We start from the raw sequence: 21886 nt of genomic DNA on the forward strand, positions 1-21886 counted from the left end.
GGGTGGAATAATAATGCAACAAAGAGCGAAGCCGCGTGGTGATGTGAGGGAACAACAAGCAGCAGGAATGGCGCAGTGTTCATAGGGTGGCAAGATGTGTGGATGGTGGGCGAGCTTGGGGCTTTGTTCCTGACCGAGTCGGGCCCACACGGTTCAGGGAGGGCGAAGATCTCGAAGCACTACTAAGGAGCGGCCAATCGTCTCTGGCACGGCGCTTGCATGCGGCGACGAGAGAAAGGCCCGCTTACGCACACCAGCGGGAGCCTTGCTAAATTTACCACGACGTTTCAACACTTTTGCTCACGCTCTCCTATGGTGGAGCCTGTCAAAAAGTACTCAAATTACCTGTCATGCGTCCTTCAACTGTCCAAATCTCGTGCTGTCGTCTGTCTGTTTGCTGTCCCCCGCTCCCTATCGACAACTTCACCCAACATGTCAAGACCCGCTGCCACATGTCCCCGCCACGGTACATGCGATTGTTTCTAGGGAAACCTCCTGCACCCGACCTCTAGCTCTGCATATCCCCTCTCCTCAACATGGCATTCCAAGAAATCATACCGCTTTGCACGCGCAATCGATAGCCTAAGATCATCGCAGCTACCATTACGCGTCGGACCACATATAATAACCCGCAATCCCCAACCTCGCAAGCGCCTGACGGTACCGTACTTGATACATGTGCGTGCGCTCGTGCTCAACGGCCGTTGAGAAGTACCTTCACCATCTTATTTCGTGTAGACCATCTCGCCCATCGTATCCTTGCCGAACATAGCGTGGCGATCTAACGCCGTCCTTTTTGATCCTTCCCAAATCCTTCTTCTCTCGGATCCCCGAGACGTCGATTGGCCTATGTTCTGTTTGCCCATCCCTCGCAGTCGCTACCATCAATCGTCGTCGGCTCTGCATCCTACCCCATCACTATCTCGTGCCAACCTAGACTACTGCCGTTGCCCGGCTTCTTGACATTTGCCAGCCGTTCAATGTGGTTGAGACGGATCCATCTCCTTGTCCGGCGCCAAGCGCTACCTAGGGTACACCCGAAATGAAGCTCGGAGGCGCAGCAACACAGCGCTGTTCTGGAACCTTGCATCGTCCGGCCGAGGCATAGCCGGATTGGGCGGACTAGTGAGCTTCAGCAGCCAATCAACATGTCTGTCAACACGGCATTGCAAGGCTGACATCTTGACGGATACGAGGCTGGCGGCCAGCGAGCTGAGTTCAATAAATCAATCAAGTGTACTCGCTATCTTGCTGAAGGTTCTTGCTACTGACGGTTGGAATTGCGCTGCGCGACTCGCGCCTGTTGCGTGGATTCACCAATGCCGCGTGCTTCGAGCACAGGCATCATGCCGTCATGCATGTTTTCTTATCCAAACATGTCCAGTAATTCAAGGAGGAGGTTTGGAGAAAAGAAGTAGCATCGCACTGAAGCCCAAAGCATTGACCATCGTACATTGTAGAGATGCAGCTACACAGATCAACAGTCTTGTACCATACACATGACTCAAATTGTGGTTGTTATCCAACGTCCGCGAGTATTGTGCCAAACCGAGAGGGCTAATCGAATCAAAACCCGGAACGTTGAACACGCAGATCTACGATCACCGAAAAGCTTGAACCAGAACTGAATTTCTGACGTCGCATCATAGCCTGCACGCTCCACCATCTGTCAGCAGTCCCTCGTCGACTGTCCACCATATCCCAGCATCCCTCATGTTTCAAACGGCGTTATTCGCGCCATGGTCACCCACGCACATGACCTCAACTCGTTCAATGTAGATCGGCATGTGTACAATCCGTCTTGCGCATCATAGTTCATCTCATTTTCCCGTGTGCAACACAAGCTTACGACTCCACAGCAAGAGCTTTGAGGCCCACGATCCTGCCTTTCTTGTCATCGACTGCCACAACGTAGTACTCTGCCCTCGTGCCCTCGAGCTCCACCCTGAAGACCTTTACGGTGCCGTTCCCGGCTTCCTTCACCGCCTCCATGACCTTTTTGTATTGGCTTTCGAAGCCGGTGTTCTGAACCTGTTCTACGTTGGAGTTTCCGATGAGTGACTTCAGGTCCTCTGTGTCATTGTTAGCTTGGGCGTGCTGCTCGCAAGGCCGTGCAGGCGGAGAAAGGATTCTTACCAGCTGATACATTGTCACCCTTGAATTCTAGCGCAACAGGTTCAAACGGTTCATCTGAATCGCTAACGTAGTACTCTTCTACCTGCTCTAGTATCTTCGGCACGGCAGTGTTTACGCTCTTGGTACCATAGCTCTTCTTCTGCGACGCGTCCTTGGTCTCTGCCGAGCCGGTGTCTTGATTTGCTTTGTCGAGAAAAGCGGCGTAGTCTGCGTCGGAAGACATGTTGTGAAGGGTGGATCGCCGATCAAACGAGTTGGAACTAACACGTGTGGAGGGGAAGGGACGTGGGACGAAGGCGATGGAGTAGAGGGTACGACGCGTGGGTTGGCTGTTTTGGACACAGGCGCAGAACGATGAGAAGGTTCTACGGTGGATGAGCCGCTGGATGGTGTGTAATACTGTAGAGATATTTGTCTTGTCTGCGTAGTTCTTTGTGTGTACCGGATATCGAGGGGGACGTCGAAGCAGCCTGTCCATGGTTTCGCGATTCCACGCGGTGCGATGACGCAACGGCTAACTGCGGGCATTTCCACGAGCAGTTGCGCGACCCCACCATGTACACACCAGGGCTTAATTCTCGATGAACAACATCACAAGCCCTATAGACCAACAGTCGTCACGACTCGAATCGCATGCGCAGCAAGTAGAACACAAATTCAAGCAAGAAAGGCATTTTCATTCTCGTAGTTGATTAAGCAATACACACAACAACCCGCAAAAGGGCGAAACCAATGTAAGGTGCGCAGGGTATCATCGCCATGCGGAAGGACGTTACCACGTCTCTCCGATATTTTGCCCTCCAACTAGACATCCTCAACTCCCCAAATTCCAGGTAAATAATGTTTAGAAACAAGAAAAGTATTGTTGAACAAAGCGGCCTTACATACAACGCCTAAAGCCACATTCTCTGGTTTCCTAACCAGACTTTTGCTCAGCTGGAGTGGCTGCGTGAGCAGGAACGCCGTTCGTAGGCGCGTTGCGAGGGCTGCTGCGCTCAGACTTTGGCGCGCTGGGCTTCACGTCATCACCCTCATCATCGTAGTTCTCATCGACGTCCATGTGTCGAGCAGCCGGCTCGTGATGTTCCGGTCGCTCCTGTTTTGGTGTTTCCGACATGCGAGACAACGGTCGCGCAGCTGCCATGGGTGGAAGCGAAGGCGGGTGGTGAGCCGCCTCAGATGGATGGTACCCATCGTTGAAGCCACGAGGATCAGGCCCCTCTCGAGGGCTCTGACGTGGCACTTGAGGAGATGACATGCGGTGTGGGGGAGTTGGACGACGGCTGTGAGGCTCTTCCATCTTCTGACGCTTTTCTTCGTTCGAAGGAGGCTTTGCGCTCATGTGATCAGATTCAGCCTCCCATTCGCGGTGTCGTTTGACTGGTGGGGCGGTCGGCGGCCTGTCGTCACGTTCACGGGCTGCTTGCTCAGCAGCAGTTTGGGCAGAAGCTGGCGGAGGAGCTCCGCTAGCAATACCACCGGTGGCAGAGGGATCAGCATGGTGTTGATATGGCCCTTGGTAGCCGTTCCGTGGAGATCCCGCTCGGTTCTCGACGATAGGACGCACTTCCGGTGGGGGACTTGTAGGGCGGACACCATAGGGAGGCACGGCACTCTGGCTAGGGGCTTGAGTTGGTGGGCCACCGAGACCGGTAGGTGGAGGAGGAGGTGGTGGAGGAACACTACCAGCGTGAGGGCCGTAGTTTGGATTGGAAATACGGTTAGGCTGGGGTGGCTGCTGTTGGTGCAGTGGTGGCTGAGGTTGTGCATGAACAGCCTGAGGCGTAAGTTGCGGAGGCTGAGGATGGTAAGGGCTAGGAGCAGCATGGTGCGTCTTTGGCGACGGAGACATGCCACGGCGCATTGGCCCTGGTGGACCTGGCGGCGGGGGGCCAGCTGGGCCTTGAGGACCAGGACCGTTTGTAGGAGGGCGAGAAGGCTCTGCGTATGACCTAGGTGCTTCCTGTCTTGGGCTTACAGGCCTTTGAGGAGCATGCTGAGTAGGTGGCCGGATGCCCTCGCGCTGCTCATAGGGGTTCAGCTGCTGCGGCGGAAGGCCGGGATCGCGAATCTGAGCGAGGGGACGATCCCATCCAGGCGCTAAGGCTGGGGGAGCAGGACCTTGCGGAGGTTGTTGAGGCTGAGGAGCGCCCCATTGAGGAGCGGTGGGGCCATGGACAGAAGCAGGCTGGTAGGCTTGAGGGTGCACGTCTTGTGGAATGGGAGCGTTGCCCTGGTTCGGGGCGCCTGCAGATGTCTGTCCGTTCTGCAAAAGCTGTAGGCGAGCCTTGATGTGTACATTTGACGGATCGAGATCGGCCGCACGCTGGTAAGCGTCAAGTGCATCCGCAGTCTGGTTGTTGCAAGACTCGTACTGCTCCATTGTTAGTGAAGAACTTCAACCTTCAGGGACAAGGAGCTACTTACAAGTGTGCCGAGATCGTACCAAACTTCCGAAATGTTAGGGTTGAGGCGGATTGCACGGGAGTATGCGTCCAGCGCGTCGCGGTACTGGTTGATCTGGTAGTACAGTACACCAATGCTGCACCAGAAGGTTGGGTTCCTGCCATCACGGTACACCGCTTGCTGATAGGCCTCGTAAGCTTTGGGATACTTCTGCTGTGACATGTAGCAACGTCCAAGCAGGTACCAACTTTGCGCATCCGTTTGGTCTAGAGCGATGATTAGATACACGCGCATAACCACATGGGGATACAGTACTTACCGGAAGCAACAGACTTCTCCAGGTACTCGATGGCCTGCTCCTGGCTGGCGTAATTTGTGCTCTGCTGGTGGTGTAGCCATCCCAGCTGCTGTAGGACCTTGGCGTGGTTAGCATCACGCTCGAGGACCCGGCGATAGGCGCCCTTGGCCGCTTCGAACTGTAAATCATGTCAGTGGTGAAAGTTTACAGGATTGGGTGGCACAAACCTCTTTCTGCTGTTCGTACACATGTCCAATCTGGAACCAGATGTCCTCCTCGGTCAGTGGGCGAGGAGGGTTGGTGACAATGTACTTGAAGCAGTCCAGACTTTGGTTGAACTTCTGCTGCTGCTTGTAGATTATGCCAAGGCGGAAGTAAATCTCGTTTGCCTTTTCGAATGTGGGTTCCATGCGCATGACCTGTGAGAAGGCCTCCTCGGCGTGCTCCAGGGAGCCATAGCGATCGTAGAGTATTCCGATGCCATACCAAAGCTTAGGCTCCTTTGGGTCAGACAGATGGTATAGAGCTTGCTGGTAGGCAGAGTATGCTTGCTGCAAGTCGTCCATCATCAGATAGCAGTGGCCTGGTCATGTTAGCGACGTGATGCGTGTGATGCGCGCAAAGTCCTTACCGAGGCTACCCCAAACGTCACCATTGGCCTGGTCGACCTTGAGAATAGTGCGCAAGTATTCGACAGCTGCTGGGAAGGCATCCTTGGTGCGCAAAATACACGCGATACCTTGCATAGCTGGCACAGACCACTGGTTGAATTTCAAGGCCTGTTCGTAGCATTGCATGGCGCCGTCGTAGTCTTGCATTTGCTCAGAGAGAGAACCTGCTGTGTGTTAGTTTGAGAACACGCTGCACACAATGGATACCAGCTTACCCATCTGAGTCCAGACAGCCTCGGTCAATTGTCCCAAGTACTGCGATTGTGTCTTGGGCTGGTTGACGTGCGGCGGGTGTCCATTTACCTGCGCGTGCGCCGGATGCTGCCCGAGATGATGAGGGGGCATGCCCGTCGTGGGCGAAGGTTGCTGGTGTTGTGCCATGAAGGCTGCTTGCGACTGATCAGGCTACAATGCGACTGGTGCGCTACGGAAGCCGCGACAGTGATGGAATGGTTTTGTGGTGGGGAAGACAAGACCAGAGCAACTTGATGGGTCGCCGTGTTATCTATCTAGATGAGTCAGGAGATGGAGTTTGATGGTTGTGGTGGAGGATGGATACGTACAGTCGGGCGTGGGAGCGCGTCTTGCAAGCGTACTGACGGGTGCGAGTCGAGGCGTGGAGAGGTTGGCGCGGAGAACGACAACAGCGCGCAGAGGAACACGGATGGTGTGGACCCCGACTTGGTTCTACAGTGTCGTGTGAGAGCAACAATGTTGTGGTCTTTGCCACGGGGTGGGTTGAGAAGGAAAGACTGATGTGAGATGCAGCCTCGTGGAAGAGAAAACAGATGAGGAAGCCGCAGACCAACAGATGGAAGGGGCGCTCCAACGTCCCTTCCATCAGACGTGGGTAAGGGGACCAGATGTTGCAGGGATACACTCCTTAGCGTCCACGCTAAGAAAGACCCACTTCTGTGGGCATCTTGCCGTAAATTACGTGCCTAGCATCACAAAGCGCTGGCTATCCGTCGCGACCCATGCTTCCACCGGCGCTCTCCTGTGCCACAGCAACTTGGTACTAGGTAACAGACGAACCATCTTTATTGATTACTTTGTACCATTTGGCACCATTGCCAACTCTGGCGGAATAGGTGCTATGTTTCAGATTGTTCCGTGCGGATCTGGTACCGTTCGTCCCAGGTTCACCGAACAGCGGAGCCGATGGACTGACACGCTACCGCTATTACGCTATATGCGCCGCATCTAGAGGACAGATCAATCTTGTTTCGCCGATTTTCTACAGCCATAGTTATACTGCCAACGCAGAACGCCACAGCTTCTGCCTGAACAAGTTAAATGGGGTCGCCGCCGTTGAGCTATCCATGGATGGTTCGAGCATCAACTAGCTTCAACTACCACGATGCACCATAATCCACACAAACCTTGCTTCAGTGTCGCTGCACACAAGGCGACCATCACGTCGCGACACCCAAAGTCGATCGTAGATATTTTCTTTTCCCGAGACTGGGTCCTCGCGCAGCGGGGCTTTATGGGAGGCGTCGCCAGATTGCCATGCCAGCCACTCAGACCCCAATCGTCGCCCTACGACGCTCAGCCTGCGAAGCCCACTAGGCAAAACGGCATGGTTTTCATTTCGGAAATCGCAGGAATGGGCTGATATAGGGCCTGCAAAAGGGGGCACGAGCGACGACAGTGGTGCTGACACAGCTGGTGCGCACCCACAGACAGTGCCGTCCAAAGGCCGGGGGCGGGCGATCAGCCAGCCCTCCACATGAGAACAGAGAAGCCTCCGTCGTCTGCTTAGCGGCTCTCGGCATGCATCGTAATGTGACGCAGTTGTCCTCCGCTCCCGCGTCCTCGGCAAAAAGGCTCGTGTCACCCAATCCACCCCCTGCCGCAGCCTGAATCTGACAAGAGTCGATCATTAGTTGGCGCATGAGCATGCAACCGGGATTGCGTCGCCTCGGTGCAGGACCAAGCCGCTGGCATCTGCCGCCCTTCAGTCGAGCCATGATTGCGTCCAAATTCCTTGGCTTGCTGCAGCCCACCGTACCCGTAGCACATCTGTCGATACCGTTTCCGTCGTTGGTGTCCACGGAGCAGCGTGACCGAGAAAAGGATAGCGGGCCGCCGCTAACGAAAGCCCCTCTCTTAGCATCTGGGCTCGAGAACCGCACCCACGTGAAACTCCAAGCTTGTGGATCCAGGGCTGGCCTGCGCGCGTCATCACAGCCGTGCCGGTAAGCGAGGCTGTTTTTAAAGGGACTGCTGTCTTACCAATGCGGAAGGTCCATTCATCTGCTTCACCCAAATCTATTGTGCTGCGACTCCCCAGCTGCCGCCACTATCTCCAATGCTCTCTACACATAAGATGCTTGGTTGCGGCGGATCTGTGCGGTAACGGCGAGGCGCACGCGAAACGCACCAGCAGCATGTTTCGTCGCAGTGCGGTCTGTCAGGTCGAGGCTCAGATCTGTCTCGCGCCCGTCCACCCGCGTCGTGACCCGAGAACCCGAGTATGGTTGGTCGTGGATATATAGACTTTCACTTCTGCCATCAGCGACATGACTTCTGTACGCACTACTACTATCGTCTTTTCGAAACGTGTTATGTGGGACGATGAAGGATGAGCCTCGTCTTGGCACCTCAGCTGGCGGCTGCGGCCCGGGGATTTTGCTGAGTCCATCATCTAGTTGCCTGGCGAGCGGTACCCGGTAATTGCTTCTGACTTCTCTACATCGCTAGCCCTTGATGAACTGCTTCGCAAGCAAACATGTCTATAACACAGGGAAGCATCTATCAATAAACTGCCTCCCCGCATTATCGAGCAAAGCTACGTATTTAGCCAATACACCTCGCCCATGCCAGCGGTAATCCATGGTAGCCCCCTACCTACTATCGCCCCTCACCTAATGTGAGATTCATCCGAGTGTTGCACCAAGCTTGATGCTTCCTCTCACCTGCATGCTGCGCGCTGCGCGCTGTCACGTACTATGATACGACTGGCAAGCTCTCGCTCCCCGGAGTGTACAGCAGCTGGAACATGGCTCTATCCGCGAATTGCTACGATCTTCCCCTCTATGATGCTTTCCGGGTGGCTCTGCATGTAGCTAATGCAGCTGATCGACGGACCCCGGGCGACATAGACGAGTGGTTGGTGACCGCCGTTGGCTGACAGGTTGTGCACAATCGCTGTTCTGTCGACATATTGCTAGTCGCTGCTGGTGGAGGAAGGTCAAGCATTTTTCCGATACCCACTTATCGCCCCCACTTGATCCCTCGATTGTCAAAGCAACAGCGTTGCGTGCCCATAGCAAGCTCAAAGGAATGGAAAGGCGCATGATGCGTTGTGCCACCTTTGCATCATTGTCAGGCCTCCAGATCCCGCCGTTCACTTCGTATGAGCCTCCAACGGTCGAGACTCATCGTGCCTTCAGGATCTCGGCGATGTGTTTGGCTGGGAACCTTGGTTCGTGTACGCCATGAGCTTGTCATGAAGATGTTCGCCTCAGGGTTGTGTGGGACCGAGCGGCCTCTCGGTGCAACCCTGGGAAAGGTGGGACCACATCCATCCTCCTTCCGGGATGACAATCCCGAGGTTGAAACGGGCTGCATGAGCAATCATGCGGGCTGCAGGCCGTCTTTATCAAGAAAAGCAAAGATGTAAGCAAGGGCACGGTGGCTGATGCGGCGCTTTTCGCTACGGCTATCGTCGCTCTGTTGCCGAACCGATGCCGCAGGGAGAGGCAAGTGTTGTTTACATGCAAAGTTGCACGCTGCGAGTGCCTTTGACTCCAGGCTCTATTTTCGTGTTGCACGGATATACCGCACGTTTTACTAAGTCACAATCCAAAATTCAGAGGGTAGATCGGCATCACCGTCGCAATTCCATGAGTCAAGCGCCATCTGCCAGGGTCTATCAATCAGTCGAAAGGAATTCCTTTTCTCCCTCAGTACAATATGGCGACGCTCAACAACCATGGTTCAGGCACACGTCGTTCACCGCATCGGAGCGCATCATAACCTCGCAATGTGGCAAGGACAGCTTCGAAGCCATGTCTGTTTAAAGTTGCATGAACCGGAAACAAATAACGGAGAATGCCGCATTCTGGATTGACCAACACTAATACTATGGATGTGTCTGCGCTTATACGCGACAACCAGTAATATCCAAATCAGATATGATTTCCAGAAGCTTAATCGCATGATGAGGTGGGCGCAAATCAGCCTTGGGACCCTGGAAGGTAGCTGTATCGCGTCTTCATCGCCTTGGTGTGTCACTACATGAACACACAGGAAAGAACGCGCCTTTCGCGACTACACCGAGCACGATTCTCTCACTCTATAATACATCATATGTGCTATTTCCTTCTCTTACTTGTGTTCTTGCGCTACTTCTCCATCATACAACCTCAACACGAGGTGGCGCGTCATGGTTGCGATTGTGTCTTCCGTACTCGATACCACCGTGCGCCATCTCATCTCACCAAACGCCAGCGCGGTAGACCCCACTATCAACAATCGAAATACAACATGACGTAATGAACAATCATCTCTCTCTCGCCTCTTACCTTTCTTCACTGCTCTTAGCGGCTACACTTGCGCCGTACTTCTCCATTCCGTCAGATCCACACTGTCACGCTTGCGAGGTGGCAAGAACATACGAAATAATGTGCAGGCGATGGATAGGCTTCTCGCTTACCCCTACTGGGTTCCGATCACAATATGGGAGAAGCTCCATATGGACCAGTTCAAAGAGTCAAGAGCCTACAAAATGATCAAAGCGGCATACGACGCTAGAACAGCATACACAACGACAAGCATTACAAATCCGGCATCTTAACTATTAGCGTCGAACCCAGTCCCGGCACAAGCTCACCAGGCTTCGACTTCACTTTCAACTTTAACACTATCGTTGGTCCTGGAAATCTCAACATGAAGATCACTTCTGTATCATTCCGCACTATTATTTTGGACTTCGCTAGAATCTGCTCGACTGCGCGGGAAGCCGAGGTACTGAGCCTGGCGTTAGTGAGGGTTAACATTGCTCTGCATGGCAAGCTTGAGATGGTTGTCAAACGTCTGAATATTGATAGGTACTCCACGACGGCGGATGCTGGCACAACTAGCGCTAGAATGAGTACGAGAGAGAGGAAGATAAAGCTCTGAGTTTCTAGTGAGCAGAGGTTGCGGGAACATGGGCTTTAGTGTGGGCAGTATTAGTGTTGACAAAGCATGTTTCCCCTAATAGGTACATGTACATCAAGCGCCAGCAATGGTATCTAATCTAGCTCTACTGAACTGAAAGGCATCGCGCAGGCTCGAATGGAGACATTGTAGCGTTATAAGCTACAGAAAACGTACGGTCTCGGATCACCTTCACGTTTATGCGTTTATGTGACAACTGATTATAATTGAAATAGTAAACTAAGGTAACTCTTTAACCACAATGAGCATTTGATAAATGAAAGCCATTACTACTGATTCGATTGGTATTTCCTCACACTACCCACGAAACTGCTACAGGTAAGCAACAGTTCCAATGCAGTATTACCATACACTGGCGCTCTTACACTAGCCTCCTATGGCTGCTCTAGTGCCACTGCGAAAGCTAGAAGCAGGTGTCACATCGTACTTGACATATTGTTCTTCAAGAAGAAACCAACTCATATATGTGGTAGGCAAGATGATATATCATCCTAGAGATCTACTTGACAGTTGTAGATGTACTATATCTGGCTTTCGCTATGGCACTAGAGGGATGTCCTAGGATTCGGCCCGAGAGCTGCAACACCATATGATTGCACTTATATGTACTAAGAACTCCAAGACTATTACCATACATCCTGCCTTTGTATCATGTCCTGTTTAGGTCATTGCTTCCAACCTTGCCATTGATCCTATCTTATTTCCTACCTCTCAGCCACCTCACAGTACAAACACCAAGTTACCTAGTGCTGACTGTACCAAGCCGCAAGGACAATAATCAATTCTCCACATCCCGAGGTTAACATTGGGGAAATAGTACCGAGCGCAACAGGCTGCCGGTTACTTCCGCAAGCCGCCCGTTTCATGACAGGTGTAAGCCCTAACACGCGGCATTTGGCACCAAGATGTATTCATCTGCATTCCGTTCCCAGATTTGTAACGAAATGTCAGTGCTTGAAAGGCTTTGCTTGTCTTGGCTTCCCTTGGAAGGCACATCACAGCGACGGATGGAATTGACCCGCACCCAAGACTAATCCAAGCCGTATACGTACGTAGACACTCCAAGCCTTGATTTGCATGCAAGGCAGATTTGGAGACAGTGGCATCAAAGCCTCGACGGCACAATGAACACGTATAGAATGAGATAGGGATACCTTTATATCGATATTATTACACTCTGTACCCATCCACTCCCTTAGGATACAACTTAGATAAACGCAAACATCCAGGGTATATATATATTCCGAAACTCCCATGCGCCGTGGAGACAGAGAAAGCTTGCCAGAGAAATGGCAGTCCTGACATGATCGGACCGAGACCCGGGCCGTATCGCGCATGCGTCGGAGCTTAATGCACGTGTGTTTGCTCTCGCAGCCTCGCAACCGGTTCCTGTTGGGAAGGTGGGCGTTCACTCCGGCCTTGTTTCGGCGGTAGCTTGTCCCACGCACAAACTCAAGAATGAAGCGTCATCTCCCTCAGCCCTCATCCTCTCAGAAGTTAACCAGCCAAGAAAAGTGGAATGATTCGGCCCTTCCCCACCCATCAATCCTGTTCTTTTCCCATATCCCATCCCCACATCTTTCCACAACCCTGCCGTTATTTCAACCGCGGCTCTTTGTCTTTGTCTTGTTAACCTCCACAAAAAGTCTCCGCTTTTATTTGTCGTACAACGTTTATCGATCCATGGTGCGGCTTACTTGCTGACTTCTTGTGCTCCCGTTCGTTTCGTTACGAGCCGATTGCAATGGGATCGAGTTACTCTACTTGCTGACTTTCTTCCACATGCAGCCTGTACACATGCCTTGACTTCTGTTCATGACTTTGTGCTCTCTTTGTGTTTCTGGGCAGGGGTGTCCGAGTCGTAGCTTTTCTGCTTCTTCGCATATGCGTAGTATTGGGCCGTTGTTGGGTTGTGGTTGGGGTATCCAATGGTTGCACACGTGTATGGTGTAGACGATGTAGCACATGTTCAGGGCAGTGAGGCTGCGATCGTATTAAGCGTAGAAGATTCGCTGAGTGAGCGGTGCGAAGAGCGGGACGACTCGAATCAGTGCAATATACTTTTTGCTCAGGTCGGTTGAGCTAGATCTCTAGGCTCGGTCGATGTGAGGTTTCGGGTTGTATTGTGATGCTCTTTGGACCAGCGATGAGCTCTTCTTGTATAGCCTTCTACTGCAATCGTGAATAGTCTCAACACCACCTCTTAACAATCTTGCGGAAACATCCCAGCGAGCGAGTTTCTGTCGGATCCGGCCTTCAAGTTGCTTATCGCGTCCTCTTACGGTCTTTGTAGCTTGGCCAGAGAGCAGCCTCAAGCCTGGAAATTGCTACCCGATATCGACGATGCAAACCTCAAGGCTGAGCTAGCGCAACGACTTCGAACAACGAACGTACTTGGCGAAGAAGAAGAAAGTGCGCCGACGATACAAGAGACGAACTTAGGGACGAGTGCGCCAACAAGAGGAGAGGGGAGGAGAAGAGAAAAAGAAGAGGAGGAACAAGTGGCCAACGTACCCCTTGACATCGAAATTCAACGTGGACACCATCATTTTGAAATATCGTTTGAATCGAGACGAGGGGAAAAAGCAAAGACGTTAGAGCGCAGCTTCATGTTGCACAGGCCGCTCCCTCACCCCCATCTTACATTTCCCACCCTTACCGCGTGGCGTAACATATCCCTTCTTTTACACGGCGGTTTTACGAGAAAGGCTTTACTTCAATGACGGCATAGGTCGAAGAAAGGAGGGCTGCAGCGCGTGTCCGTGCGGCTGAGGACGCGGGCGTGACCTACGTCCCGGAGTGTTGGTTCGCGCGTGCGGTGTGTGTGTGTGTGTGTGCGTGTGTGCTACTTGCTACCCCCAACACATTGGTTCGTTGCTGTTGTTGTCTTCTTATGCTTGTTAATACCGACACACCGTTAGACTTGATGCTTTGTTTCTTGCTGATACAGTGTGTAGTAATTGCGAGTGGGATCCTTACTTGAAGCGTGGGAGATAAGGGGACGACCTATCGATCAGTGGTTCGCGCTTAGCCGCAACAGGAAGCGAAGACGGTAAATCATACTCGTTGTACGTACGACCTTCCTCTCTTTTGCCGTCCCCACGTTCCATGCTGCTCTCTCTCTCATCACCCACACCGCTGGATTGCGGGCCGTCACGCACTACGTTCTGGCGCTTATCGTGGTATTCTATTGTTCAAACCGTGTTCCGAGGTCAAGGAGCGCCCCATCTCACGGCTGAACCTTAGTGGTGGGTCCCAGATGCGCCTTCGAGAAGGTGCGGCACGGAGAAGGATGGTCTAATATATGATTGAACAAATAGAATTATCCCGCCTGGACGCCTTGAGTTTTACAGATTCGTCGCCTGCAGAGCTATACTAATGTTGTGTTATAGCCACAGTCGAAAGAGTGGCTTGATTTGAGGTGTCAAACCAACGACGCTCACATCCCTCGGACAATGCGAATCCCTACCGATACTCATACATGCTCGGCGACCTACGCCCGCGATTACCGCGATAAATGAGCTCCACAAGTAAGGTCAGTTCGATCACATATGGAGGAAGAATTATCCATAAACTCACATAAGACTGGCTCGCATATGAATGCCGGTTTTTGAAATTGCTTCTGTCGACCGATCCTAACCAGGAACGAGTCAGCAAATCTACCGACATGGAATCAGGACTTCAGGCGCGAGGGTCGACTGTACCCACTCCAGAAAATCTATGCCGTTTTCTCTCGTCCTCTCAGACACCTGTTACACTGATGTCTTCCACCACGTCCTCTGACGATAGAGCAGCGTATTTTACTTAGATCTCTGTCAGCGACTTCAGCCTGCACTCATACGAGGTTAGTATACTAAAGCTAGCTTGTTCATCAGCCTTAGTCAATCACTTCCAGCATCGAGATCTCTACTTTATACCCGAACAAGGCGTCTCCCATGATACCAGCAGCACGCGATTGGCCGGCTCAAAAGCCGACTGTTAGTGCATGACACATCCAAACGCAACACCGCACGTTACTCATCGGTAAGGGAGGACAATGGGTCGCCTATCGAGGCGAAAATCCCGATACTATGCGCATGATCGTGCATATGAGGGGTCACCCCTGTAGAAAGTGAAAATGACAGTTTGGATGTTTTGGCAGCAAGGGGGTTTCGACATAGGAAATGCATCCTTTGATCAAGACTTAGCTTTAGCCATTGCTGTGGCGATCCTGCTGTACGCCTGCATGTGCTATTGTTTGTTAAATACATGTATGCTGACACTTCGTATCTTGTAGTACTAACGTTGCTTTTGTAAGACGATCTAATCACGATAGCGTTAGACAGAGCAGAGTTAGCCCGTTCGAGGAGTGTTTTGTATTAGACAGGCAGATGTGAGCGCTAATATACTAACATACACGACGACCGTCTGCTCTCTCCGCAATATCATAGCCAGGACCCTGTACAGATCACCGCAACCTCTACTCTAATATCAACTAGCCTTAATGCAAAGGCTGTTCAATGACTAATTTACCGAAGCCTCTTCCAAATCCGCCAATCTTGATGACTTCCTGTAACGCCTCCTCGGCCGTGCCTCGAAATACTTCCACATTTGGAAGTCCGAAGTGACTACCATAGTTGTCCACCGCCCATTGCAACGCTTTCCAAGCATGCCAATGATCTTCTGGCCTGGAAGGCAGATCGATGACATGAGGAACACCAGGCGGCTGGATGCGCCAGCCATCTTTCGTGTACGCCAACGGCATCCGAAACCCATCATCGAACTTGGTCACAGAGGCTAGAACTGCTGCTGAGCTCCTCACGCTATGTACGACTAAGTGCGCTGTAGACGGAGTGCCCACAGCATCGAGAGCATGAGAGATCGGTCCTTGGTCCAGAGCTTCCACCGCGGTGGCGATATCGGATACAACTGTTGATGAGGCGTAGTCGAAACACAGTGCGGCCCCAACACTCTTCAGCAGCCCATGACGGGCTGGCGAAGCAGTCACTATGATGTTCTGACAGCCACTGGCACACAGAAACTGAACAGTGCTAAAGCCAACGCTAGACGAGGCGCCCCAAACCAGGACAGGGCGGGTGTAGGCGGCGGGAGCGGTAGGCAGTGGAAATTGGAACAGGTTGAAGACCGCGTCTGCAGCTGTCATCGTCACTGTTGTCAGAGCTGCTGCATGGGTCTCTGGGAGGTTGTGAGGTACTTCGAATACCATGTCGTTGGGACACGCGAGGCGGCTTTGATGTGATCCATACTTCAATGCTCTTCCGATACCCGAGGGCGTGTATCCTGCTACGATACTTCCCTTTCTGAAACGCGATCCAGTAGGTGCTGACAAGACAATTCCAGAGAAATCGTACCCGATGACCGTCGAACGAATGCCAAGCTCTGCATGTTTGCTATCTGCTGGATTGATACCAGAGTAGTGCACTTCGATAACCAATTCGCCGGCTGCTATCTCTTCGTGGTTGATGTCGTTCCGAACCTGGATCTCTCCGTCCTCGTTGACATACAGGGCTTTGTTGGCAGTCAGGGTCATGATGTAATATGGTATAGTTTGCTCTGCGGATGCGAGCAACGTGGGTAAGAGTGAAGTACAGATAAGGGTGTTGATTAGCTGATGTAGTGGTGTCTTTGGGGGAGTATCGTCCTGTGGCTACTGTTTTAAACGTATGAAGTTGAGATGAGTTGCCAACATGTCGGTCTGCACTGCCCGCAGCACGCGTCCCAACGACGTATGCACACCATTAAGGAACCCCGGCCCTAGAACCATTGGACAGAATCCTTCCAACGGTTTCGCCCTTTCAAGATCCCCACTCACTAAACATGAAGTCTTCGGCCGAAGGTGGTTGTACGAACGTTCGAACAACGGGTTCGGACGAACACTCATGCCGGGAGAACTACACTCTCTTCTTAGTGCTTTTCTCCCTAGTGAAAAGTCGTGTTCTTACTTCCCCCCTCACGTCGGGTGTTAGACACGGTATCTCCAGCGAAAGAACTCGGGATTGGGAAGTTGTCAAGTACTCTAACGATGGCCCGCACAAATAGCGCGGTCGCGCATGACATTCAAACCCCAAATACATCATCGGGCCAAACTTGAAACAAAAAAACCATCATCAAGCCTTTGTCGCCTACTATCGTTATTCCGTTACTATGGTTTCCTCCAGCACTAGCCCGGTGGATATCAAATTCCGTGATGCCTTCAGCCACAACATTCCTCCACTGAGTCCAAAGACGAACGAACTTTCAGCCGGTCACAGAAAACAACCTACCTGCCGCCCGCTGACAACGGCCACCATTTTCGATCAGGACCAAGTCCTTATCCTCAGGGACGGGACCAAGATATATGCAGATATCTTTCGTCCCAGAACCGATCAGAAGGTTCCTGCCATCGTCATGTGGGGGCCTTATGGCAAGACTGGGACGGGTATGCTCAACATTAACTCCACGCCACTGCGAGCAGGTATTCCAGAGACTCAACTCTCTGGCTATGAGGACTTTGAAGGGTGAGTGGTGAACCGAAAACAGTAAGGAGAGCACACGTAGTACTCACGGATGACTATCATAGACTCGACCCCGCAGAATGGGTTCCCCGTGGCTATGCAATCGTCAACGTCGATCCGCGAGGCGTGAATAATTCCGAAGGAAACATCCACTTCTGGGGTACACAGGAAGGTCAAGACGGCCATGACGCAATCGAAGAGCTAGCCAAGTTGCCCTGGTGTTCTGGAAAAATGGCAATGGCTGGAAACTCATGGCTCGCAATTTCTCAGTACTTTATTGCTGCTGAGCAACCCCTGCATTTAACGTGTATCGCGCCGCTGGAGGGCTTATCAGACTCCGTTCGCGAGGACACTATACGTGGAGGAATTCCCAATACGGCGTTTTGCGAATCCATCGCTGCTATCCTTCCAGGAAAGAACAAAGTGGAAGACTACGTTGCGATGTTGAGTACGGATGCTGGACTTGAGCACTACCTCCACGATAAGCGTGTGGATATGACTAAGATCAAGGTACCGGCCTATATCGGAGCAAGCTACTCATCGCCCATCCATGGCATCGGCTCCTTGCGAGCGTTCGAGGAGATTCCACATCAGAACAAATGGTGCGCCATTTCCTCCTCATTTCTCGTCTATATGCGTGTTGTAGAGACTTGCTCATTGCAAACATCTAGGCTCACTCTCCACGCGTCGCAAGAATGGTACGATCTCTACAGTCAAACCCGTACCAACGATCTAGCCCGATTCTTCGATTTCCATCTCAAAGACATTGCCAATGAATGGCCTCAGACAGCACCCGTGCGAATGGCACTGTTGAACTTTTCCAAGCCAGCATTATTGGATCAGGAATTCGCTGATCTACCCTGGCATCTTCCAGACGTCACGAGAAAACAGAAATTGCATCTCAGCTCTCCTGGCAAACTGACACACAACAAGCAGCAACAGCTGCAAGAAGAGGCTTTATTAGAGTACCAAGCCGACTCATCAGACGAAATATCCTTTACCTATGCTTTCTCAACCAAAACCGTACTCATCGGTCCGTCCACTCTGGTCATCGATATTGCAGCACCCAGTCATGACGATCTAGATGTTCACACTCACATCTTCAAAGCAGATGCATCTGGAGCCCTTTTATCGCATCTCAACATGCCCGTCCCTCCCAGTAGCAGCAACAGCAGTCCAGCATCCACCGTCGAAACCATGACGCAAAACAGAATCTGGCGTTATCTTGGTCCCAACGGTATGCTACGCGCTTCCAAACGCCATGTCCACAGGGCACTTCAGGCAAGGACGTGGGAAACGCTTTCACATCAAGGCGAGGAAAAAGTAAAGCCAGGAGAGGTGGTCAGGCTGCGTGTCCAGCTGTGGCCTACAGGCATTGTGTTTGAGGCTGGGGAACAGCTTGTTTTGAAGATTAGTGGAAGGGAAATGGGGTTGCGTGCTCTGCCTCAATCGCCGGAGCCAATCAATATGAACAAGGGGAAACATGTCTTACACTTCGGTGGATCCTATGAGAATTATCTCGAATTCTTCACGCTCTAGCGCGTACGATGATCAGATGTAGTCTTGATATGGTTTGACGTAGCGGACACAATTTCCTTGCAAAGTTACTACGTCTTCATCTACAAACATGAAGTGAACAGGCCAGTTTTGAACGTTTGTAATTGGATATATCTACAAGTTCAACGACAAGAAGCCTGTCTAATACAATGAACTAGTGCGCCAATAGTCCCTTTAATTTTTCCTCTTTAAAGAAACTATGATGCTTCAACCCCATTCCACTCCCCTTACCCCATGCATACACCCACTGCTCCCGAGAAAACTCCTAACCCTAGTATGGAATGCCGTCGTATTCACCGTAACCCAGTGCCAAGTTCATGTTCTGCAGGCACTGTGTAGCAGCGCCCTTGAGCAGATTATCAATAGTAGCATTGACAACGACGCGCTTGCCGGAGCTGTGGACGGCGAAACCACCAATCTCAACGCCGTGCTTGCCAGAGATGTTCTTAACAAGTGGGGACTCGCCCACGATCTTGACAAGCTTCTCACCGGCGTAGCGGTCTTGGTAGATGTTGCGGATATCGCGGGACGTCATTGTACGGTTGAGGGGGATGGAGATGGTGTGCTAGTGTCAGATGTTAGTAACGCAGTCATACCCAAATAAAAATAAAACACTTTGGTAAGTGTATCTGGTTATACTTACGTGAATACCCTGGAACCAAACAGCAACATGAGGAATAAACGCAACCTCAGTACCTAGCTGCTTTGAAATTTCCTTCTCGTGGATATGATCCGTCAAACTGTACGGAATGAGGTTGTTCTCGAGGTTCTTCACATCGTTCTTTGGGCTAGGCTTTGTGCCTGCGCCAGAGTAACCCGAGACACCAAAGACAGTGGGCTGACCACCGATGAACTCAAGCAGAGGCGCAATGCCGAGTTGAGCAGCAGTAGCGTAGCAACCCGGGTTTGCGATGCGTGTAGCGTCAGAAATCTTGGAGCGATCAATCAGCTCCGGTAGGCCGTAGGTCCATGTCTCGTCGAAGCGGTAGTCAGCGCTCAGATCCACGATGACAGTGTCTTTGCCACTTTTGTTGATGGCGTCAACAAAGGGCTTGCATACGCCATTGGGAAGGGCCATGACCCAGCAGTCGACTTCGTTGTTCTCGGCCATCTTCTCGACATCCTCGGCTGACAGGTTCTCGTAGGTGATTTGTCGCTTGGTGTAACCTTCGAGCTTCTTGCCATTGAGTTCACGTGATGATACATGGCGCAGGTCCATGTTGGGGTGCTTGTTAAGCAGCTCAATAAGAGCCTGCCCTGTGTATCCTCGTGCACCAATCAACGCAACCTTGGCGGGGTAGTCCCTGTGCTTGTGCTTGATACCGTATGGCGGGTTGGGGTTAGTTGTGTCCATTGAGCGTGATGCTGTGGTAGCGAAGCCTCGTGTCGACGCAGGGATAGTCCTGTTCTGTCCAAGTTGAGGCCTAGCAGGTTGACGGGCCATGGTCGCGTAGCCACGTGTTTGCTGACCCTGCTTTAGGCTGGCCACAAAGTCGGCCGCTCGTCTGAACTGAGCATCCAGGCTGTCCTTCAACATGCTGCGACCCTGCTTCTGGTAGTTCTCAAGCAGCCCGAAGATCTCCGAAGACTCAGCCGCGCCCCACCAGCAAAAGACTTCCTTCTCGCGACGGAGGAAACCATCGGTCTTCTCCAGATGCCACTTGACGTAGTTTTGTGGTTGGTCGTCTACGATCCAGTACATCTTGGGGTACTTTTGCTTCATGCGCTGGAAGACGAGATCGTTCAGGTTGTTCAAGAAAGCATCCTTGGTCATGCTGAAATGCGAGAGCTGTGCAAACTCACCCTCTGCAGTGGGCGGGTATACGACGGCAACGACGCCCATGGAATCGTCGTGGAATACCTCGAATGGTCGGTTCTTCAGGTTTTGGATGTACTTGTTGACGGCGTCGCTGGCCTCAACAGCACGGCTCTTCATGATTGCCTGTGACAAGGCAGATACGTCCAAATCTTCAAATGTGCTGGTCTCCTTGACGCTGCCACCGTTCCGGATGAGGGTACCACTTCCGGTGTGGGTGAAGAGTTCCTTTCCAAGGTTCGAGGGGTGTGTGATGGCCACACTCGAGGTGCGCGGGAGGCCGTCGAGGAGCTTCTTGGCCTCTACAATCTTGAGCTTTGTGCCGTACCTCACCCAGGACTGCTTCATGTAGGTGTCGTACTCGCCCTCCAAGTTGATGTGGGGAATGAGCTTAGACTCGGCATTGAACAGTCCTCCCTTCTCCGAAAGGTAGATGACCTTGAGAGGCTGGAACTCGCGGGCCAGAGCAGCGGCAGCTACGTCGGCGTTGATGTTGAGAATCTGGCCGTCCAGGGTCTCGCCCATGGAGCACAGGATGGGCAGTTCCTTGTTCTCGAGGGCATCCATGATCTGCCTCTTGTTGACGTTTGTGATGTTGCCGACGTACTTCCACTTGTCCTTGTCCAGGTAGTCGGCCTGCAGGGCGCCAGCGGTAATGGGGCGGGCGGGCACGCCCCAGTCCCTCTTGAGCGTCATGACCAGGTCCATGTTTGCCTCGAGGAACAGCTTGCGTGCAATGCCCAGCGTCTTCTTGTCCGTGACGCGAATGCCGTCGATGAAGTCGGGCTCGACGCCCGAGTCGAGGAGCAGCTGGTTCATCTGGGGGCCGGCGCCGTGGACGATGATGGGGTACAGGCCGATGGCGTGGAGCTGCTGGAGGGCAAAGCATAGTTCCTCGAGATGGTCAGTGAGAATGGCGCCTCCGACCTTGACGACGGCGAACTGGTGCGGCGAGACGGAGCGGAATTGGCCCAGGTACTGGTCGACTTCGCGGCGGGAGCTGGAGCTGGCCAGCAGGTTGAGGAAGGCGGCGTAGATGGACGAGTTCCTGCCATCCTTGGACGTTGTGTACAGGCGGCTGCTCGGCGTCGTGGTAGCAACGAGGGCGCGGGAGAGGGCTCGAGGAGTCTGCGATGCGAGGGCGCGGTGTGAGGATCGCGCAGCAGCCACACGGCCGGCTCGTACAATGCTCTGCATGGTGACTCTGTCGCTCCCAAGAAGCAGTTGCTTGCTACTCGGGCCCTGGGCGACTTTGATCCAACGCGAATTCAACGGTGACTAAACTGTGGAGCCGAGGGGACCTTGAAGAAGATGCTTCGGTATGACGCCGAAGCAACAA

General features: G+C 52.5%; 5 protein-coding genes across 5 annotated transcripts; 1 reads left to right on the plus strand and 4 right to left on the minus strand.

Moving 5' to 3' along the window:
- Window positions 1-1845: 1845 nt before the first annotated feature.
- Window positions 1846-2359, minus strand: AA0111_g9646 (hypothetical protein; the record flags this gene model as incomplete). Its single annotated transcript, XM_028656227.1, has 2 exons — window positions 1846-2072; window positions 2137-2359. The coding sequence occupies 2 exons, from the start codon at window positions 2357-2359 to the stop codon at window positions 1846-1848; spliced, it is 450 nt and encodes a 149-aa protein (XP_028502844.1).
- Window positions 2360-3052: 693 nt separating this feature from the next.
- Window positions 3053-5892, minus strand: AA0111_g9647 (General transcriptional corepressor; the record flags this gene model as incomplete). The annotated part of the gene is made up of 6 exons (XM_028656228.1): window positions 3053-4510; window positions 4564-4808; window positions 4862-5018; window positions 5068-5423; window positions 5472-5675; window positions 5727-5892. 6 exons carry the CDS (start codon window positions 5890-5892, stop codon window positions 3053-3055), a joined length of 2586 nt encoding a protein of 861 aa, XP_028502843.1.
- Window positions 5893-15160: 9268 nt separating this feature from the next.
- Window positions 15161-16210, minus strand: AA0111_g9648 (hypothetical protein; the record flags this gene model as incomplete). The annotated part of the gene is made up of 1 exon (XM_028656229.1): window positions 15161-16210. One exon carries the CDS (start codon window positions 16208-16210, stop codon window positions 15161-15163), a length of 1050 nt encoding a protein of 349 aa, XP_028502847.1.
- A 614-nt stretch (window positions 16211-16824) lies between these two features.
- Window positions 16825-18713, plus strand: AA0111_g9649 (hypothetical protein; the record flags this gene model as incomplete). The annotated part of the gene is made up of 2 exons (XM_028656230.1): window positions 16825-17177; window positions 17240-18713. The coding sequence occupies 2 exons, from the start codon at window positions 16825-16827 to the stop codon at window positions 18711-18713; spliced, it is 1827 nt and encodes a 608-aa protein (XP_028502846.1).
- A 289-nt stretch (window positions 18714-19002) lies between these two features.
- AA0111_g9650 (hypothetical protein) lies at window positions 19003-21744 on the minus strand (the record flags this gene model as incomplete). Its single annotated transcript, XM_028656232.1, has 2 exons — window positions 19003-19296; window positions 19375-21744. 2 exons carry the CDS (start codon window positions 21742-21744, stop codon window positions 19003-19005), a joined length of 2664 nt encoding a protein of 887 aa, XP_028502815.1.
- Between the last annotated feature and the right edge of the window lie 142 nt (window positions 21745-21886).

The sequence above is a fragment of the Alternaria arborescens genome (genome assembly GCF_004154835.1).
Source record: "Alternaria arborescens strain FERA 675 chromosome Unknown contig_28, whole genome shotgun sequence".
Taxonomy (NCBI): Eukaryota; Fungi; Ascomycota; class Dothideomycetes; order Pleosporales; family Pleosporaceae; genus Alternaria; species Alternaria arborescens.